The sequence below is a fragment of the Corvus brachyrhynchos genome, unplaced genomic scaffold, assembly GCF_000691975.1.
Source record: "Corvus brachyrhynchos isolate BGI_N302 unplaced genomic scaffold, ASM69197v1 scaffold267, whole genome shotgun sequence".
In the NCBI taxonomy this organism is placed as follows: domain Eukaryota; kingdom Metazoa; phylum Chordata; class Aves; order Passeriformes; family Corvidae; genus Corvus; species Corvus brachyrhynchos.
The window spans coordinates 58,433-75,425 of NW_008239124.1; the positions used below are offsets into that span (position 1 = coordinate 58,433).

The window sequence follows — 16,993 nt, forward strand, 5'->3', positions numbered from 1 at the left end:
GGGTCCGTGCTTGCAGGGTGGCCGTGCCCCAGCCCGGCCTGGCCCAAGCAGGGCCTGGCCGGGCCCACTGGGCCCTGCTCGGGCCCCGCAGCCACCTGTCCCAGCGCCGGAAACGAGAGAGAGCTTGGAGGGGGAGTTTGCCTCTTCTTAAATGTGGATCACAGAGGTGATCACAACTTTAAGTGGCTTAGAGAATTGTCCATATTCAAACTGGCCAGCTGATAGGTTCTATCAGTTCCCAGAGGAAACTGTAAGCACCCCTTAGCAAGGACGTCCCTTCCGGGACTATGCTTGCTAACCTATGACAATTAGATACAGTAGCAGGCAAGGTTAGACACCATAACAGGTCATAATCTTGGTACGCTAAGTATTGTAAATATTTTTGCAAAGAATATTGATATTAGAAAGGAATTTGATTAAGATAATTTTCCTTATGCTTAGAAAGTGCTTCCCATAGCCTTAAGGAGTAGGGACAGAGAATTATCTTAATTCTTGGTTTTAATCCAACAATTAGGAAGTCAAAGTTGGCATCATATCCTGACTGATGTTAGATGCTAACATCCTGTCAGTGGATAAGAGAATTATTAAAAGGCCTTGAAAATGAAAACTTGTGTCTTATGCTTGATATAAGTAAAAGGAGAAGTGTAGCAAAAGTTAAAACTTTTTAGTCTGTTAGTTTACACTAATGAAAAAACTAAACCACAAAGCTATGCCCTTGGAAATTTCTGTCTCTAATGATTGTCTACTGGTAGTATCTTTTCTTTCTTGATATTAAAGAGCTGTGGGAGAGTGATCTAGCTGGTGAGGTGTGCCTCTGTCACATGGAGATAACATCTTCAAATAGGGTTGCAGTTGAGCTATGGCCTTTCCCAGACATCTGTTGCCTTGGCACTGCTCGAACCTGTCCTGGCTCTCCTATTGGGTAGAGAGTCAGTATCCCTTAGGACTTTCCAACACAAGAGGGGGAGGAAAGTGACACAGTTTCAAGAATACTTGGCTAGAGATGCAGTGAAACAACACTGGAGGCTGGAGGAGAGAGAGAGAGCCTTTACCTGATAACTTATTACCCCATTAGCAGGCCATCATGCCCATGGAAATCCCTTGGACACATATCTCATGGCATATGTCATGGAACACCTGGCTATTTCCAGTTGCTTCATTTATGAGTATTTGAGACATTTCTCAGAAGGGCTCAAAGGGGCCTACACCCCATGTCCTTCCTTTGTCTCAAGTTTTGCTTTTCTGTCTAGCCTTTTCCTTATAGCCTCTTGCAATAGTTTTCCTCCCCCTTAACAACCAGTTCCTGTAATCTCCCTCTTTCATGTTGTCTTTGTGAGCATAGTGTTTAAATGTGAGGGCTGTTTTTGACATATGTTATTATGTTTTTGTACTGAGTATCTTCAGCAAAATTTTTATTACTTGCATAATAAATTAATAGTAATATGGGAGAATATTGAAATATGCTTGTATTCATACTGAAAATAAAAACTCTAGTCTGTATAGCAGTACAGGCTTTTTTTTTTTCTCTCTCTCATATGGCACAATAATGATTATTACATGAAGGATAATCTACTTCAAGGCCTCCTGTAGTAATACAATTGCGAAGAAGATAGGTATCATGTTCTGCTCTAACCAGAACTACCAGGGTCACAATGGGGGAAAAAAAGTATGACAAGTTACTTCAGTTTTCTTCAATATGCTAAAATTACTCATATTTCTATACTGAAAAATATTCTCAAGAAATGTACTACTCTTTATTTTCTTATTATTTTACTTAAGCTGTATTTTAAGTATTTTTGAATCCATGAGCCGCAACACTGAGTTGCAAGTTTTCTTTAGTATTAAAAAACTTAAATCCCTTTTGAATTTTAAAGGAGAATCAGGGTTTATATTTCCAAAGGATCAAGATTGCAAATAAAGGTTCTACTAGAAGGAAAGCTTGACTGTTTTGACATGGTGCCATTTGAAGTTGTATAATGCTTTACAAAAATTTTCTAGACATGTTTGTATTTTGCCTTATTTTAAAACACATATAATTAAGTCAATTTTTTATAAATCAGCAAAATAAATAATTTCAAACTCAATTAAGCAGAGATAATGGAATGTGCTTCTTAGGTGGATAGGTTTCCTGAAATTGATTGGGAATATCCTCTTGAGGACAAAAAAGGTATATAATTGGAGGATGCAAAAAAGAAAGACTAAGGCTGATCAGGAATCATCTGGTACATTTTTGATGAAAATTGATGATTTGGTTAAACTTAGATTTTTTCATAACCCTCTGTTGCTGAATGGTTCAATCTTACCCATATTGTTTTTGTAAGTGATGTGTTTGTTCCAAAGTGGAATGAAAGGAGGTTGTAACACCTCAGTGTTTCTGTTAACAATCATTCTTGTTTCTGTCACTAAACATACTTTATTTGTAAACACCTGGAAAAAGTTTAGAAAGAGAGACTCTTGCCTCAGTCATGTGGTGGAGGTAGCCCTCCATAAGGTTACCCTTTCCTTTTGGAGGTTTTCATGAAGTAATGGTGATAAGCAGCTGAATTAGGAGTAATAGCTACATTTATTTAAGTAAAAATTAATTCTCTAAAATAGAAAAATTATACTTTGAAAAATATTTTTGACACATCAAATAATGCTTAAGGGATAACTGGATTTTTCCATTCTGATGATCTTGGGTACACATTTTATTGAGCCTCTTTATTTTCTTATTATTTTACTTAAGCTGTATTTTAAGTATTTTTGAATCCATGAGCCGCAACACTGAGTTGCAAGTTTTCTTTAGTATTAAAAAACTTAAATCCCTTTTGAATTTTAAAGGAGAATCAGGGTTTATATTTCCAAAGGATCAAGATTGCAAATAAAGGTTCTACTAGAAGGAAAGCTTGACTGTTTTGACATGGTGCCATTTGAAGTTGTATAATGCTTTACAAAAATTTTCTAGACATGTTTGTATTTTGCCTTATTTTAAAACACATATAATTAAGTCAATTTTTTATAAATCAGCAAAATAAATAATTTCAAACTCAATTAAGCAGAGATAATGGAATGTGCTTCTTAGGTGGATAGGTTTCCTGAAATTGATTGGGAATATCCTCTTGAGGACAAAAAAGGTATATAATTGGAGGATGCAAAAAAGAAAGACTAAGGCTGATCAGGAATCATCTGGTACATTTTTGATGAAAATTGATGATTTGGTTAAACTTAGATTTTTTCATAACCCTCTGTTGCTGAATGGTTCAATCTTACCCATATTGTTTTTGTAAGTGATGTGTTTGTTCCAAAGTGGAATGAAAGGAGGTTGTAACACCTCAGTGTTTCTGTTAACAATCATTCTTGTTTCTGTCACTAAACATACTTTATTTGTAAACACCTGGAAAAAGTTTAGAAAGAGAGACTCTTGCCTCAGTCATGTGGTGGAGGTAGCCCTCCATAAGGTTACCCTTTCCTTTTGGAGGTTTTCATGAAGTAATGGTGATAAGCAGCTGAATTAGGAGTAATAGCTACATTTATTTAAGTAAAAATTAATTCTCTAAAATAGAAAAATTATACTTTGAAAAATATTTTTGACACATCAAATAATGCTTAAGGGATAACTGGATTTTTCCATTCTGATGATCTTGGGTACACATTTTATTGAGCCTTGTCTCAGCATAACTATGTTCTCAAAATATTAAGATATGCAATGTTTTTGACCACTTGTCTTCTAAACTTAATCTTGCAAGCTGATTTAGGGAGCAAAAACTATAGTGGATTTTTTGTATTGGCAAAATCTAAGCATTTAACTGCTGCACTGTCCTACTTCTGTATCTTATAATGGTGCCTTCTTTAGGGAGCTCCAAACTCCATGTAGTAAACTGTGTCATGTTGCATCACTAAAACAAGAAAATTCTTTTTCTCAGGGTTTGACGAAAGTTAATATTTTTGTAAAATAAATGGGAAACATCTTGTAGCCTTTCTCCAATTATTCAGGATATTTGAATGCCTTAGAGCTGGTAGCCTCTTTAGTTCAGTAATTAATGTGGAGATGTCCTTTGGCCTCTCAAAGTTCAGAACCAGTTTTATCACTTCTGGCATTAAAATTTATAGTGTCCTTGTGGTAGTGTGAGATTTTAAATTTCTTAAATACTGTTGTTTTTTACATTTAAGGTTTACAGCTCGACCATTAGTAGAGACCATATTTGAAAGGGGAATGGCCACTTGCTTTGCATATGGACAAACAGGCAGTGGAAAAACCCATGTGAGTATTTCCTCTACATGTCAGCAATACACTTTTTGTGTATTATACACTCCAATAAATTCTAATAAGTAACAAATATGTAAGTTACAATTCTGTGATCTTTATAGTGTATATTTGGTCTTTGTTTTTTAATTTAGACTATGGGTGGTGACTTTTCAGGAAAAAACCAAGATTGTTCTAAAGGAATATATGCGCTTGCAGGTGAGACTTTATTGTTCTGTTGGCTTTTTGCAAATTAGTTGAGGTCAATACATTTCTACTTCCTGTTGTACAAACATAAGGGTCTACATATCTTGCATTACAATGGAGCTTTGGTAACATAAAAATTAGTTCCTAGGACTGTAGTTTTTACACAGTAAGGTAAATATTTATAGATAACTTAAGAAATGTAAGAATTATAAATGATGATTAATTAAGTTTACAGTTTTGGAGTCTTTTGCATCTTCCAATGTAATGTGGCAGTTTAAACTGCAGTGTTTCTTAATTGATTGACTGCTACACTTGCAAAGTATGAGACATGCTGTAAAATAGACTGCTATGTATTAATGAGTCTTCACTAAATGAAAATACATAACTACATTTCTTTTTATTTTGTAAATGTATTCACAGCTAGAGATGTCTTTTTAATGCTAAAGAAGCCAAATTATAAGAAGTTAGAACTTCAAGTATATGCAACATTTTTTGAGATCTATAGTGGTAAGGTAAGTACCTGATTTTTTGTGAGGAAGGTGGAATTTCTCTTTCACAAACAAGATTGTGAGTTTGTTACAAAAGATTTTTTTCCTTTTTGTACTAAAAGCTTTATTTCAAATAATTCTTTACACTTCCCTTTCAATTACAGGTTGGAAGGGACCACAGTAGGTTATCTGGCCCAACGGCCCTGCTCAAGCAGGATTGTGCATGGAATGCTTTGCATATTTTGATATGAGATTTGAAGCAAAAATGTCTTTTAAAGCTCCTCTTTAACTGTTCTGTTCCCCCCCCCTCCCCAAGGTTTTTGACTTGTTGAACAGGAAGACAAAATTAAGAGTGTTAGAAGATGGTAAACAGCAAGTCCAGGTGGTGGGATTACAGGAACGGGAAGTCAAATGTGTTGAAGATGTTCTTAAGCTTATTGAAATAGGCAACAGCTGCAGGTATCTCCTATAGCTTTCACCAATTTTTCATTGTAAATTAAAGAATTGGAACAAGATTTTTTTTGGTGTCTCTTCATAGTGATGGCTTTTTAATATACAGTGGTATTTTTGGTAATGTTGGCTGCAAGTAAGGAATCTGCCTATCTTTTGCATAAAGATAGTTTGGAGTTTCTCAGCCAGAGAGAAGTATGAACTGATTTTTCTACAGGATGTGAATTGCATGCATTATATAACCAGTTTACTGACTTAAATTCACATCACTTGTAATCTGGAATGCTGCCAGATTCTTCAGTTCTAAAAGGCCTTGATATGTAGTGACAAAAGTATAAAAGTTGAGGTTTTGTTACGATCCAGCTTTATTGTTTTTAAAATTAGCCTTGTGATAGATTGCTGCCTGATTAAAGTACCACATGCGGCATTTTGCATATAAACTCTGATAGTCTGAAATCTTTGGAGATCTGCTTATTCTTGCTTTTAAGAGGGTAGTAAAATGCTACTAATCTTCCATTCCTGTTTGAAGAATTGGAAAAATAGGTATAATTATACTATGTGCATCAAATTATTAAGGTAAACACAGGACTCTGCCCTGAAAAAACTAATGTTCTGAGGGTAATGTGTTTAACATATATGGTCCTTTGCCTGTTCATATGTCCTTCCTTTCTTTCCTTTTGTTAAAGGACATCTGGCCAGACATCTGCAAATGCACACTCATCTCGAAGCCATGCAGTGTTTCAGATTATTCTCAGAAGGAAAGGGAAATTGCATGGTAAATTTTCTCTGATTGATTTGGCTGGCAATGAAAGAGGAGCAGATACTTCTAGTGCAGATAGGCAGACTCGACTGGAAGGTGCGGAAATTAACAAGAGCCTTTTAGCACTCAAGGTAACTGAAATGTTTCCATTGCCTTTGAGTAGGTGAAAGCCTTCCACATATAATAGCAATGACTACTGAAATGAGTGTTTTTGCAGGCTTTGCTTCTCTACGTTGTCTACTGATGTGACATATAAAATATAATCTTGTTTTTCCTTTAAATACCTGAAAAAACCTTGTTAATTACCAAGTAGAAACATTGCAGAAACATTGTGCTATCAATTTTCATGTAGTTTAAAAAAACCCCAACAAAATCCCTAGTAGTTGAATTTGAACACTTTTTTTTATATATACACCTAAAATGGGGGGAGAGATAACTTACTTTTGTACTCAAAGTCTGAAATACTAACTGGAAATATACTTACTGATCTCAGGGGGTTTTTTTTAATTAAGAAAAGATACCTTTTGTAGTGGTTTAACCCTAGCTAGAAACTAAGTACCATGCAGCTGCTCACTCAATCCCCTCACCCCTTCCCCAGTGGGATGGGAAGGTGAATCTGAAATAAGGTAAAACCCATGGGTTTAGATAAGAATAGCTTAATAATTGAAATAGAGTAAAAGATAATAACAATAATAATAATTGTATTGATAAGGAGAGAGAGAGAGAGAGAGAAATAAACCCCAAGAGAAACAAGTGATGCACACTACAGTTCCTCACCACACTGACTGATGCCCAGCCCATCCCCCAGCAGCTATCAGCCCCTCCTGACCAACTTCCCCCAGTTTATATACTGGGAATGATATTGTATGGTATGGAATATCACTTTGGCCAGTTCCGGTCAGCTGTCCTGCCCACGCTCCCTCACAGCTTCTTGTGCAGCTCCTTCCTGACAGAGCATGAGACACTGAAAGGCCCTTGACTCAAGATAAGCACTGCTGAACAACAACTAAAACATCAGTGTGTTATCAGCATTATTCTCACATTGAATCCAAAACACAGCACTACAAGCTACTAAGAAGAAAATGAATTTATCTTAGCCAAAACCAGGACAGTCTCCACCCCTTATTCCATACCATTTACATCATGCCAGGTCCCACACTTTCCAATACCCCATCACCTTTCCTATTTTTTGATAGATATATACACAGATATCATTCCCTTAGTCTATGGACCATCCCTATAAAAGTCTGTTGAGTTCATTTAGTCCATGACCTTGGGCTCCATCTGTCATAACAGTCCTTCAGGACAGGAAAGATGGTGTGTGGTATTGGATTGTTACAGTTGAAGCCAGATCTGATTCCATCACTTCTGCACTTGTTCAGCTTTTTTAAAGTTCATTCTTCGTTAATGTGACAATCGAAAGGGAGCTAGGTTCAGAGCCCCAAATCTGGAGTGGCAGAGACTTGCAATGACAGATGTATAGCCACCATAGAAGTGGTAATACACAGTGCTGGATAGTTATTAATATAATACAATTAAATTCATTGGCTATTCTTACCCAAAATCAAATCCCCTTGAGGCACACACCGGACTTGCCCATCCTCCTGCATTACCCACCAAGTGCACCCAGGTCCTTGAACAAAAGCAATCCCACATATGGGTTTGCCTTTGTCTGAGGCAGGAATAACCCAGACTGTTTTCCCCAGCATATTTTTAATGTTCACAGGAATTCTATCCCCTTTTAAAGTACTTAACAGTGTTGATTGGGCAGGGCCAGCCTGATTGGCAGATCCTCTGGTGTTGACTAGCCAGGTGGCCTTTGCTAAATGTATATCCCATTGTTTGAAGGTTCCACCACAAATTCCTCTCAGTGTAGTCTAACAGTCCATTACATTGTTCTATTTTTCCAGAGGCTGGTGCATAATAGGGAATATGATACCCTCACTCGGTGCCATGTTGTTTGGCACAAGTGTCTATGAGGTTGTTTCGAAAATGGCTTCCATTGTCCAACTCAATTCTTTCTGGAGTACCATGTCACCATAAGACTTCCTTTCCAAGGCCCAGGATACTGTTCCAGGCAGTGCCATGGGGCACAGGATATGTTTCCAGCCATCTGGTGGTTGTTTCCACCATAGTAAGCCCACAGCGCTTGCTGTCATGGGTTTGGGGGAGTGTGATATAGTCAATCTGCCAGGCCTCCCCATACTTATATTTCAGCCATTGTCCCCCATACCACAGAGGCCTGCTTGATTGCAGCACATTTCACATTCCAGGATAACCTGTGCAATAGTGTCCATGGTTAAGTCCACCCCTCAATTACGAGCCCACCTAGATATTGCATCTCTTCCTTGATGTCCCAAGGTGTCATGGACCCACCAAGCCAGAAATAATTCACCCTTATGTTGCCAATCCAAATCCACCTGAGCCACTTCAATCCTAGCAGCCTGATCCACCTGGTGGTTGTTCTGATGTTATTCAGTGGCCTGAGTCTTGGGCTCAGGAACATCCACATGATGTACCTTCCCAACCAGGTTCTCCACCTGGGCAGGTTTATCTCTGTGCTGCCAGTTTTTCTGCTTCCATTGCTTCAACCACCCCCACAGGGCATTTGCCACTATCCATGAATCAGTATGAAGATAAAGTATTGGCCATTTCTCTCGTTCAGCAATGTCTTGATGCCTGAAGTGGCCACTTAAAAAACAGAGACTAGACAGGAATAAGGAAATAAAGCTAGGTATTTATTTGAAGGGCGTTCAAAGGTACACCCTGGGGAGTCTAGAGGCTACTCCCAAGATGGACGCCAGGTCACAAGTTCTTCACACTTTTATAAGTTTGGTTCATTTGTATATCAGGGTTAATTCTCTAATTAAAACTTCAGTTAATGATGTAACTACCCCAAGTTTGCCCTCTTCTTGGTTTACACCTTCTGGGCCTAGGATAATCTGGCTGTCCTTGGAGAGCAAGCTTGGAGAGGCTTATGTCTAACTAGCATGAGAGAACAGTAGTTAACAGGCTACAAGAAACTTCAGAGTTACTGAAGTACACTAAGTACAGAATTTGAAAAATATAAAAGTTAAAACCTAAGGCATCAGTCTAAGGCCAACTGGATGGCTTTTACCTCTTCAAACTGACTCAATTCACCTTCTCCTTCAGCAGTTTCTGTGACTTGTTGTAGGGGACTCCATACAGCTGCTTTCCATCTCCAATACTTTCCCACAAGACAGCAGGACCCATCAGTAAACAAGGCATATTACTTCTTATGTTCTGGCACTTCATTATACAGTGGGGCCTCTTCAGCATGTCACCTCCTCCTCTAGTGACATTCTGAAATCTTTGCCTTCTGGCCAGTCCATGATCATTTCCAAGATTCCTGGATGACTGGGGTTTCCTATCAGAGCTCATCATGTGATCAGTGTGACCCACTTATTCTATGTAGCATCTGTTTCATGATGTGCAGAGGAGACCCTGCCTTTGAACATCCAACCCAACATGGGTAACCGGGGTGCCAGGAGGAGCTTTGCTTCAGTACTTATCACCTCAGAAGCAGCTTGAACCCCTTCATAAGCTTCCAGTATGTTCTTTTCAGTTGAAATATAGCAGACTTCAGATCCTCTGTATGTGGATGCTAGCAAGGGCTAGCAGAGGAATTTTCCTGTGAAACTTTTCTTTCTCATGAGAGGGCAGTTAGACAAATCCAGCTTCTCACAGCTTCTCTGTGAAAGCTTTCGTTCTCATGCGAACTGGATAGACAACAGTTTGAGAGAATGTAAACCATTTCTATACCTGCAGGTTGTTACGAAAACTGTGAAAATTATTTTCCGTCTTTAATTTTTGGAAATGGGTGTCTTTCTGCTCAACCTATCACCTTGAGAGGTGGTGGGTCAATAGGCCAATCATGTAATTTCTCTTATGCGAACCATGCTATAAAAGGTATGGGTGATTAAACGAGGTCACTTCGGCCATATCATCTGATCTGGACATATGTTGTGATTTTGCCGTCTCTCTGGGGATAACAGCGACACTCTGTATGCCCAACTCCAAAAACCTAGAGGTCGACCTCGAGTGTCCCCTGGTGCTTTCTGCCAGAGGCTCCAGGTAGGACCATTCTCCCCACCTTCAGTATAGAGCACATTTTTTACATCTTGCTCTATTTGAACCGGCCCAAGGGCTACAGCATGAACTGTCTCCTGATTGATTTGTTCAAAAGCCTGTTGTTGCTCAGGGCCTCATTTGAAATAATTTTTCTTCCGGGTCACTTCATAGCAAGGGCTGACAATCAGACTGTAATTTTGAATGTGCATTCTCCAAAATCCCACAACACCTAAGAAAGCTTGTTTCTTTCTTATTAGTTGGTGGAGACATTGCTATTGAGAACATTCACCTTGCCATTTTATTCCTAAAACCTGGATCTCCTGTGCAGGTCCATTGACCTTACTTTGTTTTATAGTAAAACCATCCTTCAGAAGGATTTGGACTATTTTCTTCCCTCTCAGAAACTTCTTCTGCTATATTTCCCCACACAATGATATCATCAATATATTGCAGGAGTTCTGGAGCTTCACCCTGTTCCAGTACAGTCTGGATCAGTCCATGGCAGATGGTTGGGCTGTGTTTCCACCCCTGAGCAGTTGATTCCAGATGTACTGGATGCCCCTCCAAGTGAAAACAAACTGTGGCCTGTACTCTGCCACCAGAGGGATTGAGAAAAACACATTAACATTATCGTGGCAGCGCTGGGCTGCCTTTGACTCCAGTTCCTATTGAAGTTCCAGCATGTCTAGTATGGCAGCACTCAGTGATGGTGTGACTTCATTCAGGCCAAGATAATCTACTGTTAATCTCCATTCTCTGTTAGACTTTCACACTGGCCTTATGGGGCTATTAAAGGGAGAGTGGGTCCTGCTGATCACTCCTTGGCTCTCCAGTTGATGAATCATCTTATGGATTGGAATCAGGGAGTCTTGGTTGGTGCAATATTGCTGTTGGTGCACCACTGCGGTAGCAATTGGCACCTGCTGTTCTTCAACCTTTAGCAACCCCACAGCAGAAGGGTCCTCCAAAAGACCAGGCAAGGTAGACAACTGTTTAACTTTCTCCATCTTCAAGACAGCTATATCAAAAGCCTACCCCTTTTCGGGTCCTTGAAATACTCTCTCCTGAGATAGTCTGTGCCAAGGATGCACAGAGCCTCTGGGCCAGTCACAATGGGGTGTTTTTACCACTCATTCCCAGTCAGGCTAATCTCAGCCTCCAATACAGTCAGCTGTTGGGATCCCCCTGTCACTTCAGAAATACAGATGGATTCTGCCCCTGCATAGCTTGATGGCATTAGGGTACACTGTGCACCAGTGTCTACTAAAGCCTTGTACTCCTGTGGGGCTGCTGTGCCAGACCATCAGATTCACACTACCCAGTAAACCTGGTTGTCCCTCTCCTCAGCCTGGCTGGAGGCAGGGCCCCTCTAGTCCTGGTCATAGGATTATCCACTTACTTGTAGAAATGGATTAGAATTCCTTTCCATAGACTCAGAAGTAAAATCAGCCCTTCCACTCTGCCTGGGAAACTGTCCACTGGAGACCGGAACAGCAACTTTCCTGGAAGAACCCCCATTTCTGATTGTTTTTCCCTGCAACTCATGTACCTGTGCCTCTAGGGTCAAGGTAGGTTTTCCATCCCACTCCCTCATGTCCTTTCCTTCGTCCTTCAAGTAAAACCACAGGGTACCCCGTGGTGTGTATTTTCTATATCCTCCCTTTTGAGAAAAAGAACTCTTACTGTTAATAGCTGAGATGCAGGTCCATACAGGTGGGGAGTAGAACCTCTTTTTGTTGATGGAACTCCTGGAACAATTTTTTATACCTCTGGGAGAATTTTTCCACAGATGAGACAAGGGAGTAGCTGCAGTGCCTGTCACTGGCGTTGGAGTAGCCGTACGGCCTGTTGTTTTGTTGCCAGTTCCAGAGACTTTCTTTTCCCCGAGGGTACTGAGCAGTGTTGAACAGGGCTCGATAGGCCTGGGCCAGGCTCCAGCACGTTGCAGTGATTTGTGTGTCTCTGGAATTACTAAGGCAACAGCATACTTTTTCCAAATCTTTTACTAGTTTTTCCATATTCTGCACTTGCTCGGGGGTGAGGTTCAAAAACACTGGAGGTGCCCCCTGTCCTAGGCACTTGCCCATACTATCCCACACACCCTGCCACTCATAACTATCCAGCCTTGGGGCAGATCTCTGGGTGATGTTCTTAAATAGCTGTTTAAACAAGACCTGAACCACATCCAACAACATGCTGGTTCTTAGCAAAAGGGCCAAGTTGGTTTCAAGAGTATTCAAAGGATATTAAAAATCTTTAAAATTCTCAAATGCTACTGTAATCATCCTGGATGAGAAGGACGGAAGGAAGGACGGAAGGAAGGACGGAAGGAAGGAAGTCAGTCTCCTCTATAGGTTGGCTCTTCAAGGAGAAAAGACAAAAAGTGTAATTATTCAAAGATCCCAATAGATGACTCCTGAAGTACAGAGGTGACTGCAGTGCTGAGTACACATACCAGCTATGCTATCCTATCATAAGCCAATACTGCAAAGTACAACAAAATGATAATTTTAGCCCAGGCCCCATGGAGGATAAACATCACCACAGAGAACACATGCAGGAAGTAAGGTATTACATACCACAATCCTGAGAACAAGTGTGACAATTCTGAGAGCAAATAAATCAACATTGTGACCCGTGACAATTAAACCAAAACAATGAATGCCCATAACAAATTTGTTTTAACACACTGGTCAGATCTGTCATTATCTTAACTCTTTGTACCCCATGTTGGGGACCAAAAGCGACTGTTGTAGTTTAACTCTAGTTGGCAACTAAGAACCATGCAGCCGTTTGCTCATTCCCCATTCCCCATCCAGTGGGATGGGAAGAAGAATCAGGAAAATAAAGTAAAACTTGTGGGTTTAGATAAAAACAGCTTAATAATTGAAACAAAGTAAAAAATACTACTAATAATAATAGTAATGAAAAGGAGAGAGAGAGGGTAATGAAACCCAAAAATGACAAGTAACGCACGATACAATTCCTCACCACCTGCTGACTGATGCTCAACCTGTCCCCAAGCAGTGATCGGCCTCCCCCCTTCCAGGTAACTCCCAGTTTATAAACTGTATATAAACTTCCCAGTTTATATACTGGGCATGACATTGTATAGTATGGAATATTCCTTTGGCCAGTTCAGATCAGCTGTCCCAGCTGTGCTCCCTCCCAGCTTCTTGTGCAGCTCCTCCCTGGCAAAGCATGAGACACTGAAAGGCCCTTGACTCCGTGTGTTATCAGCATTATTCTCATACTGAACCCAAAACACAGCACCGTGCCAGCTACTAAGAACAAAATTAATTCTATCCCAGATGAAACCAGAACACCTTTATGACAGATTTATTTACCACTGTTAATTAATTAACTGAAGAAGAAAACAACACAACAGCACTACATCCAGAAAGAATTAACGAATAAACTATAATAATCCTTAAAAGTAGGAATAGAATCATGGAATCATTTAGGTAGGAAAATACCTTTAAGATCACCAAGTCCAGTCATTAACCCAGAACTTCCAAGCCCACCACTAACCCATGTCCCCAAGTGCCACATCTACATGTCATTTAAATCCCTCCAGGAATGATGACTCCACCACTGCCCTGGGCACCCTGTGCCAGGGCTTGAGAACACTTTTGATTAAGTCTTTCTCTCCCAAAGAAACTTGTGCCAATACTGAGAGACTTTGCCTAAATGAGGATTTGAGGACTCTTGTCTCATTACAATATTTTACAGTAAAAACATCTGAAACTCTGCTCCATTTTGAGTGGTCTTTATAGCAAATCATCTGATACAATTGTGAGAGACTGGACTATGACTCAAACCACTCGTCCATTTGTGGAGGCAACAGGGTGGTTTGCTGAGGCCAGGTTTGCATCCCCCAAGGAGAAGGAAGTGAGTTTTTGGTTGTGTAATGGCAAACCTCTGGTCCACATAAGACAGAAGGGGTGAACTTATCACTGCCAGAGACTACAAACTGAGCTTTGAGGCTGATAAGAGGCAGACCCTGTGGAGACAGGATGGTGATTTTTATCATGCCAATTTGTCCTCCCTTACACACACACACACCCTCCCCAGGGAAGGTCACATTCACATGTGAGAGGCAGCTGTCATGTCTTAGAAGGAGTCATAAACCATCAAAGACCTCCAAAGTGCCTCCAGACTCATTTCTGAGGCCTTCCACAAGAGGACTGCACATGATCAAAAGATAGTGTAAAACTCCCCCCCCAGGGGAGGTGCTTGGGCATTCCCATCTGAACCTAAGCATATATTAACCCACTGGACTTTGTATTTTGTGGGCTTTTCCCCCCACTGCCAACAGATCAAGACCTTTAATCATCACTGTGGTAGTTTGAAAACAAACCAGTGGGAGACACCAAGTCAGAATAACAATTTAATGGGGAAAATTTAAGAAAAGGAAAAAGAAAAAGACTAAAAGAAAACACTGGTTCAAACTGACAGAGTCAAGATAGAAGCTGAGTCCCTGCTAGGCAGGGTGGTGGTAACAGTCTGGTAGAATGGTGGTTGCAGTCCTCTGAAGCAGTGATCCTGTAGAAGAAAAGGTCTGCTCTTCCTCAGAAGGTCCAGTGGTGGCTGTGTAGCTCCTGTCCCCTGGAAATCCAGTGGAGAAGGGTTGTCTCTGGTGTTCAGAGTCCCAGATTATATCCACGATGGGATTCTTGGTTCCTCCCTCTGGGTGGAGCATCTCACAATGGGGTAATGAGTCATGAGGCCAAGTGTTGATTAGGCTCATTAACAGAAGATAGTCCAGAGGGAGTTATCTCTGAGTCATGCAGCAGGACAATGATGGGCCATTAACAGCAAGATAGTCTGGGGGGAGGAGGCAAGGAAACACTGCCCCACCTGATCTCAACAGCTCATGAGGATGGTAATGGAATACACTGCAACCCAGGACAATCGCTTTGACCAACAGCAACAATCAAGTCTTGTCATAGATCCATGGATAGTGATTATGTATCTTTCTACTTGTACTAGTTTGAAAGGAAACCAATGGGAGATCCCAAGTTTGAATTACAATTTAATAGGAAAATTAAGATAAAGGCAATCATACAGAAACACTGGCTTAAACTGACAGAGTCAGGATACAACCTGACACCCTGTTGGTCAGGGTGGTGGTAGCAGTCCGATTAAATGGTGGCTGGAGTCCTCCTTTGAGTGATAATGTGGTTCTGCTGAAGCAGTGATCCTGTAGAAGAGTCTGGTCTTCCTCTGAAGTTCCAGTGGTGGTTATGTAGCTCTTGCCCTCTGGGAATCCAGTAGGAAAGGGCTGCCCGTGGTATTCCAAACCTCAGATTATATACAGGTAGGAATGCTTGGTTCCTCCCCCTGGGCAGAGCATCTCACAATTGGATGATATAATTTTATGAGTTATGCAGTGAGACTTGATGGCCCATTAACAGAAGATATCTCCTGGAGGGAGTTATCAGGGATGTGTCATGGAAGAGATAAAGAACACTGCCCCACCTGTTTTTAACAGCTTATGAAGATGGTGATAGAATACATACTTTTGGTTACATCTTACATTGTAACCTGACACTACTCTTACCCTTTCTTTCTCTTTCTTCCATTCTTTTCCCTTATGCATTTTTTCAAGTGAGTGATATTTTTATGCTTTTATATTCCCATATCACTAGAGATAATGATAACCAAAACAGCTACATACTGTTGCCTAATATCAATAGAGAAAATCTTTCAACAGTGTTAAAATAGTAAAATAAAAAGCAGACCTGTATTTGGAAGTTTCCAGGTGTCCCGATAGTCATGGGCACACCCAGCATCAGATTTCTACAATTTTTATAAGTTTAACAAATTAGCATATCTAACTAATATTGTCCAATTAGAAGAGCAGTTAGGTAATTTTTCCTCAGGTACTGCTCCATTGGAATTGGTCCAGGGGCTTCTTTACCCCATTTCTTCTTGTGTCTTCTCAGATTCTGGTTGGAAAAAAAAATATCCTTGTCAGGCTTCTCTTCTTGAAAATAAGACTAAACAGTATTTCAGGAATGTGTTAGAAGGTTAGCTTATTATTCTAAAATCTACGAGAAAGGGTAGGAAAAATACTAGTAGCTATTTAACTATGTAATAGAAGTATACAGAGCTATGAATATATGAAAAATACATAAAAAGCAAAAATCTTTAGGTATCAATACCTGCTTTCCATTGCAACCAATTTGTTATAAAATAAACTCTACATATATATATTTACAAACACTGATCATTCAATGTTGTTTCACACTAATCCACCCCAAGGGATCTAGTAAAAAGAACCTGGGTTGCCCTCACCTTCAGGGGTGGGTCATAACAACAAATGCTTCTTGAACTCTGTCAGGCTTGGTGCTGTGACCACTTCTCTGTGGAGCCTGTTCCAGTGCCCAACCATCCTGTGGGTGAAGAACCTTTTTCCCATATCCAACCTAACCCTCCCCTGACACAACTTGAGGCCATTCCCTCAGGTCCTGTCACTGGACACTATCGCAGGGGGTCCAATGCTGGTCAGCACCGGTATGCTGCGACCTTCCTAGAGAGAGCGTCCTGCAAAGAACAACTCTTCCAGGGGTGATGGCAGGCCTCCCTGGGCAGCAGGTGATTTCAGCAAGTGTAGCAACTTCTCTGCTACAAGTGATATCAGCTCTTGTGATTCACCTCTTTGTGAAATCACCCGAGTTCGGGGACAGAGAGACAGGAGCTTCATGTGGCAGTTCCACAGAGGTAGCCTTTATTGTCCAGCAGCCCCTGTGAAGAAAGGCCAGGGACAAA

The 16,993-nt window shown here is 40.5% G+C and overlaps 1 protein-coding gene across 3 annotated transcripts in view; it reads left to right on the plus strand.

Moving 5' to 3' along the window:
• LOC103619546 (kinesin-like protein KIF2A) overlaps nt 1-16,993 on the plus strand; it is a 78,692-nt gene that overhangs the window by 30,605 nt on the left and 31,094 nt on the right. For all 3 annotated transcript variants that reach the window (XM_008638095.2, XM_008638094.2, XM_008638096.2), the window contains exons 9-13: nt 4,150-4,240; nt 4,378-4,441; nt 4,850-4,941; nt 5,234-5,376; nt 6,054-6,258. In XM_008638095.2, coding sequence (XP_008636317.1) covers nt 4,150-4,240; nt 4,378-4,441; nt 4,850-4,941; nt 5,234-5,376; nt 6,054-6,258 — 595 coding nt within the window. The remainder of the gene's footprint in view (nt 1-4,149; nt 4,241-4,377; nt 4,442-4,849; nt 4,942-5,233; nt 5,377-6,053; nt 6,259-16,993) is intronic.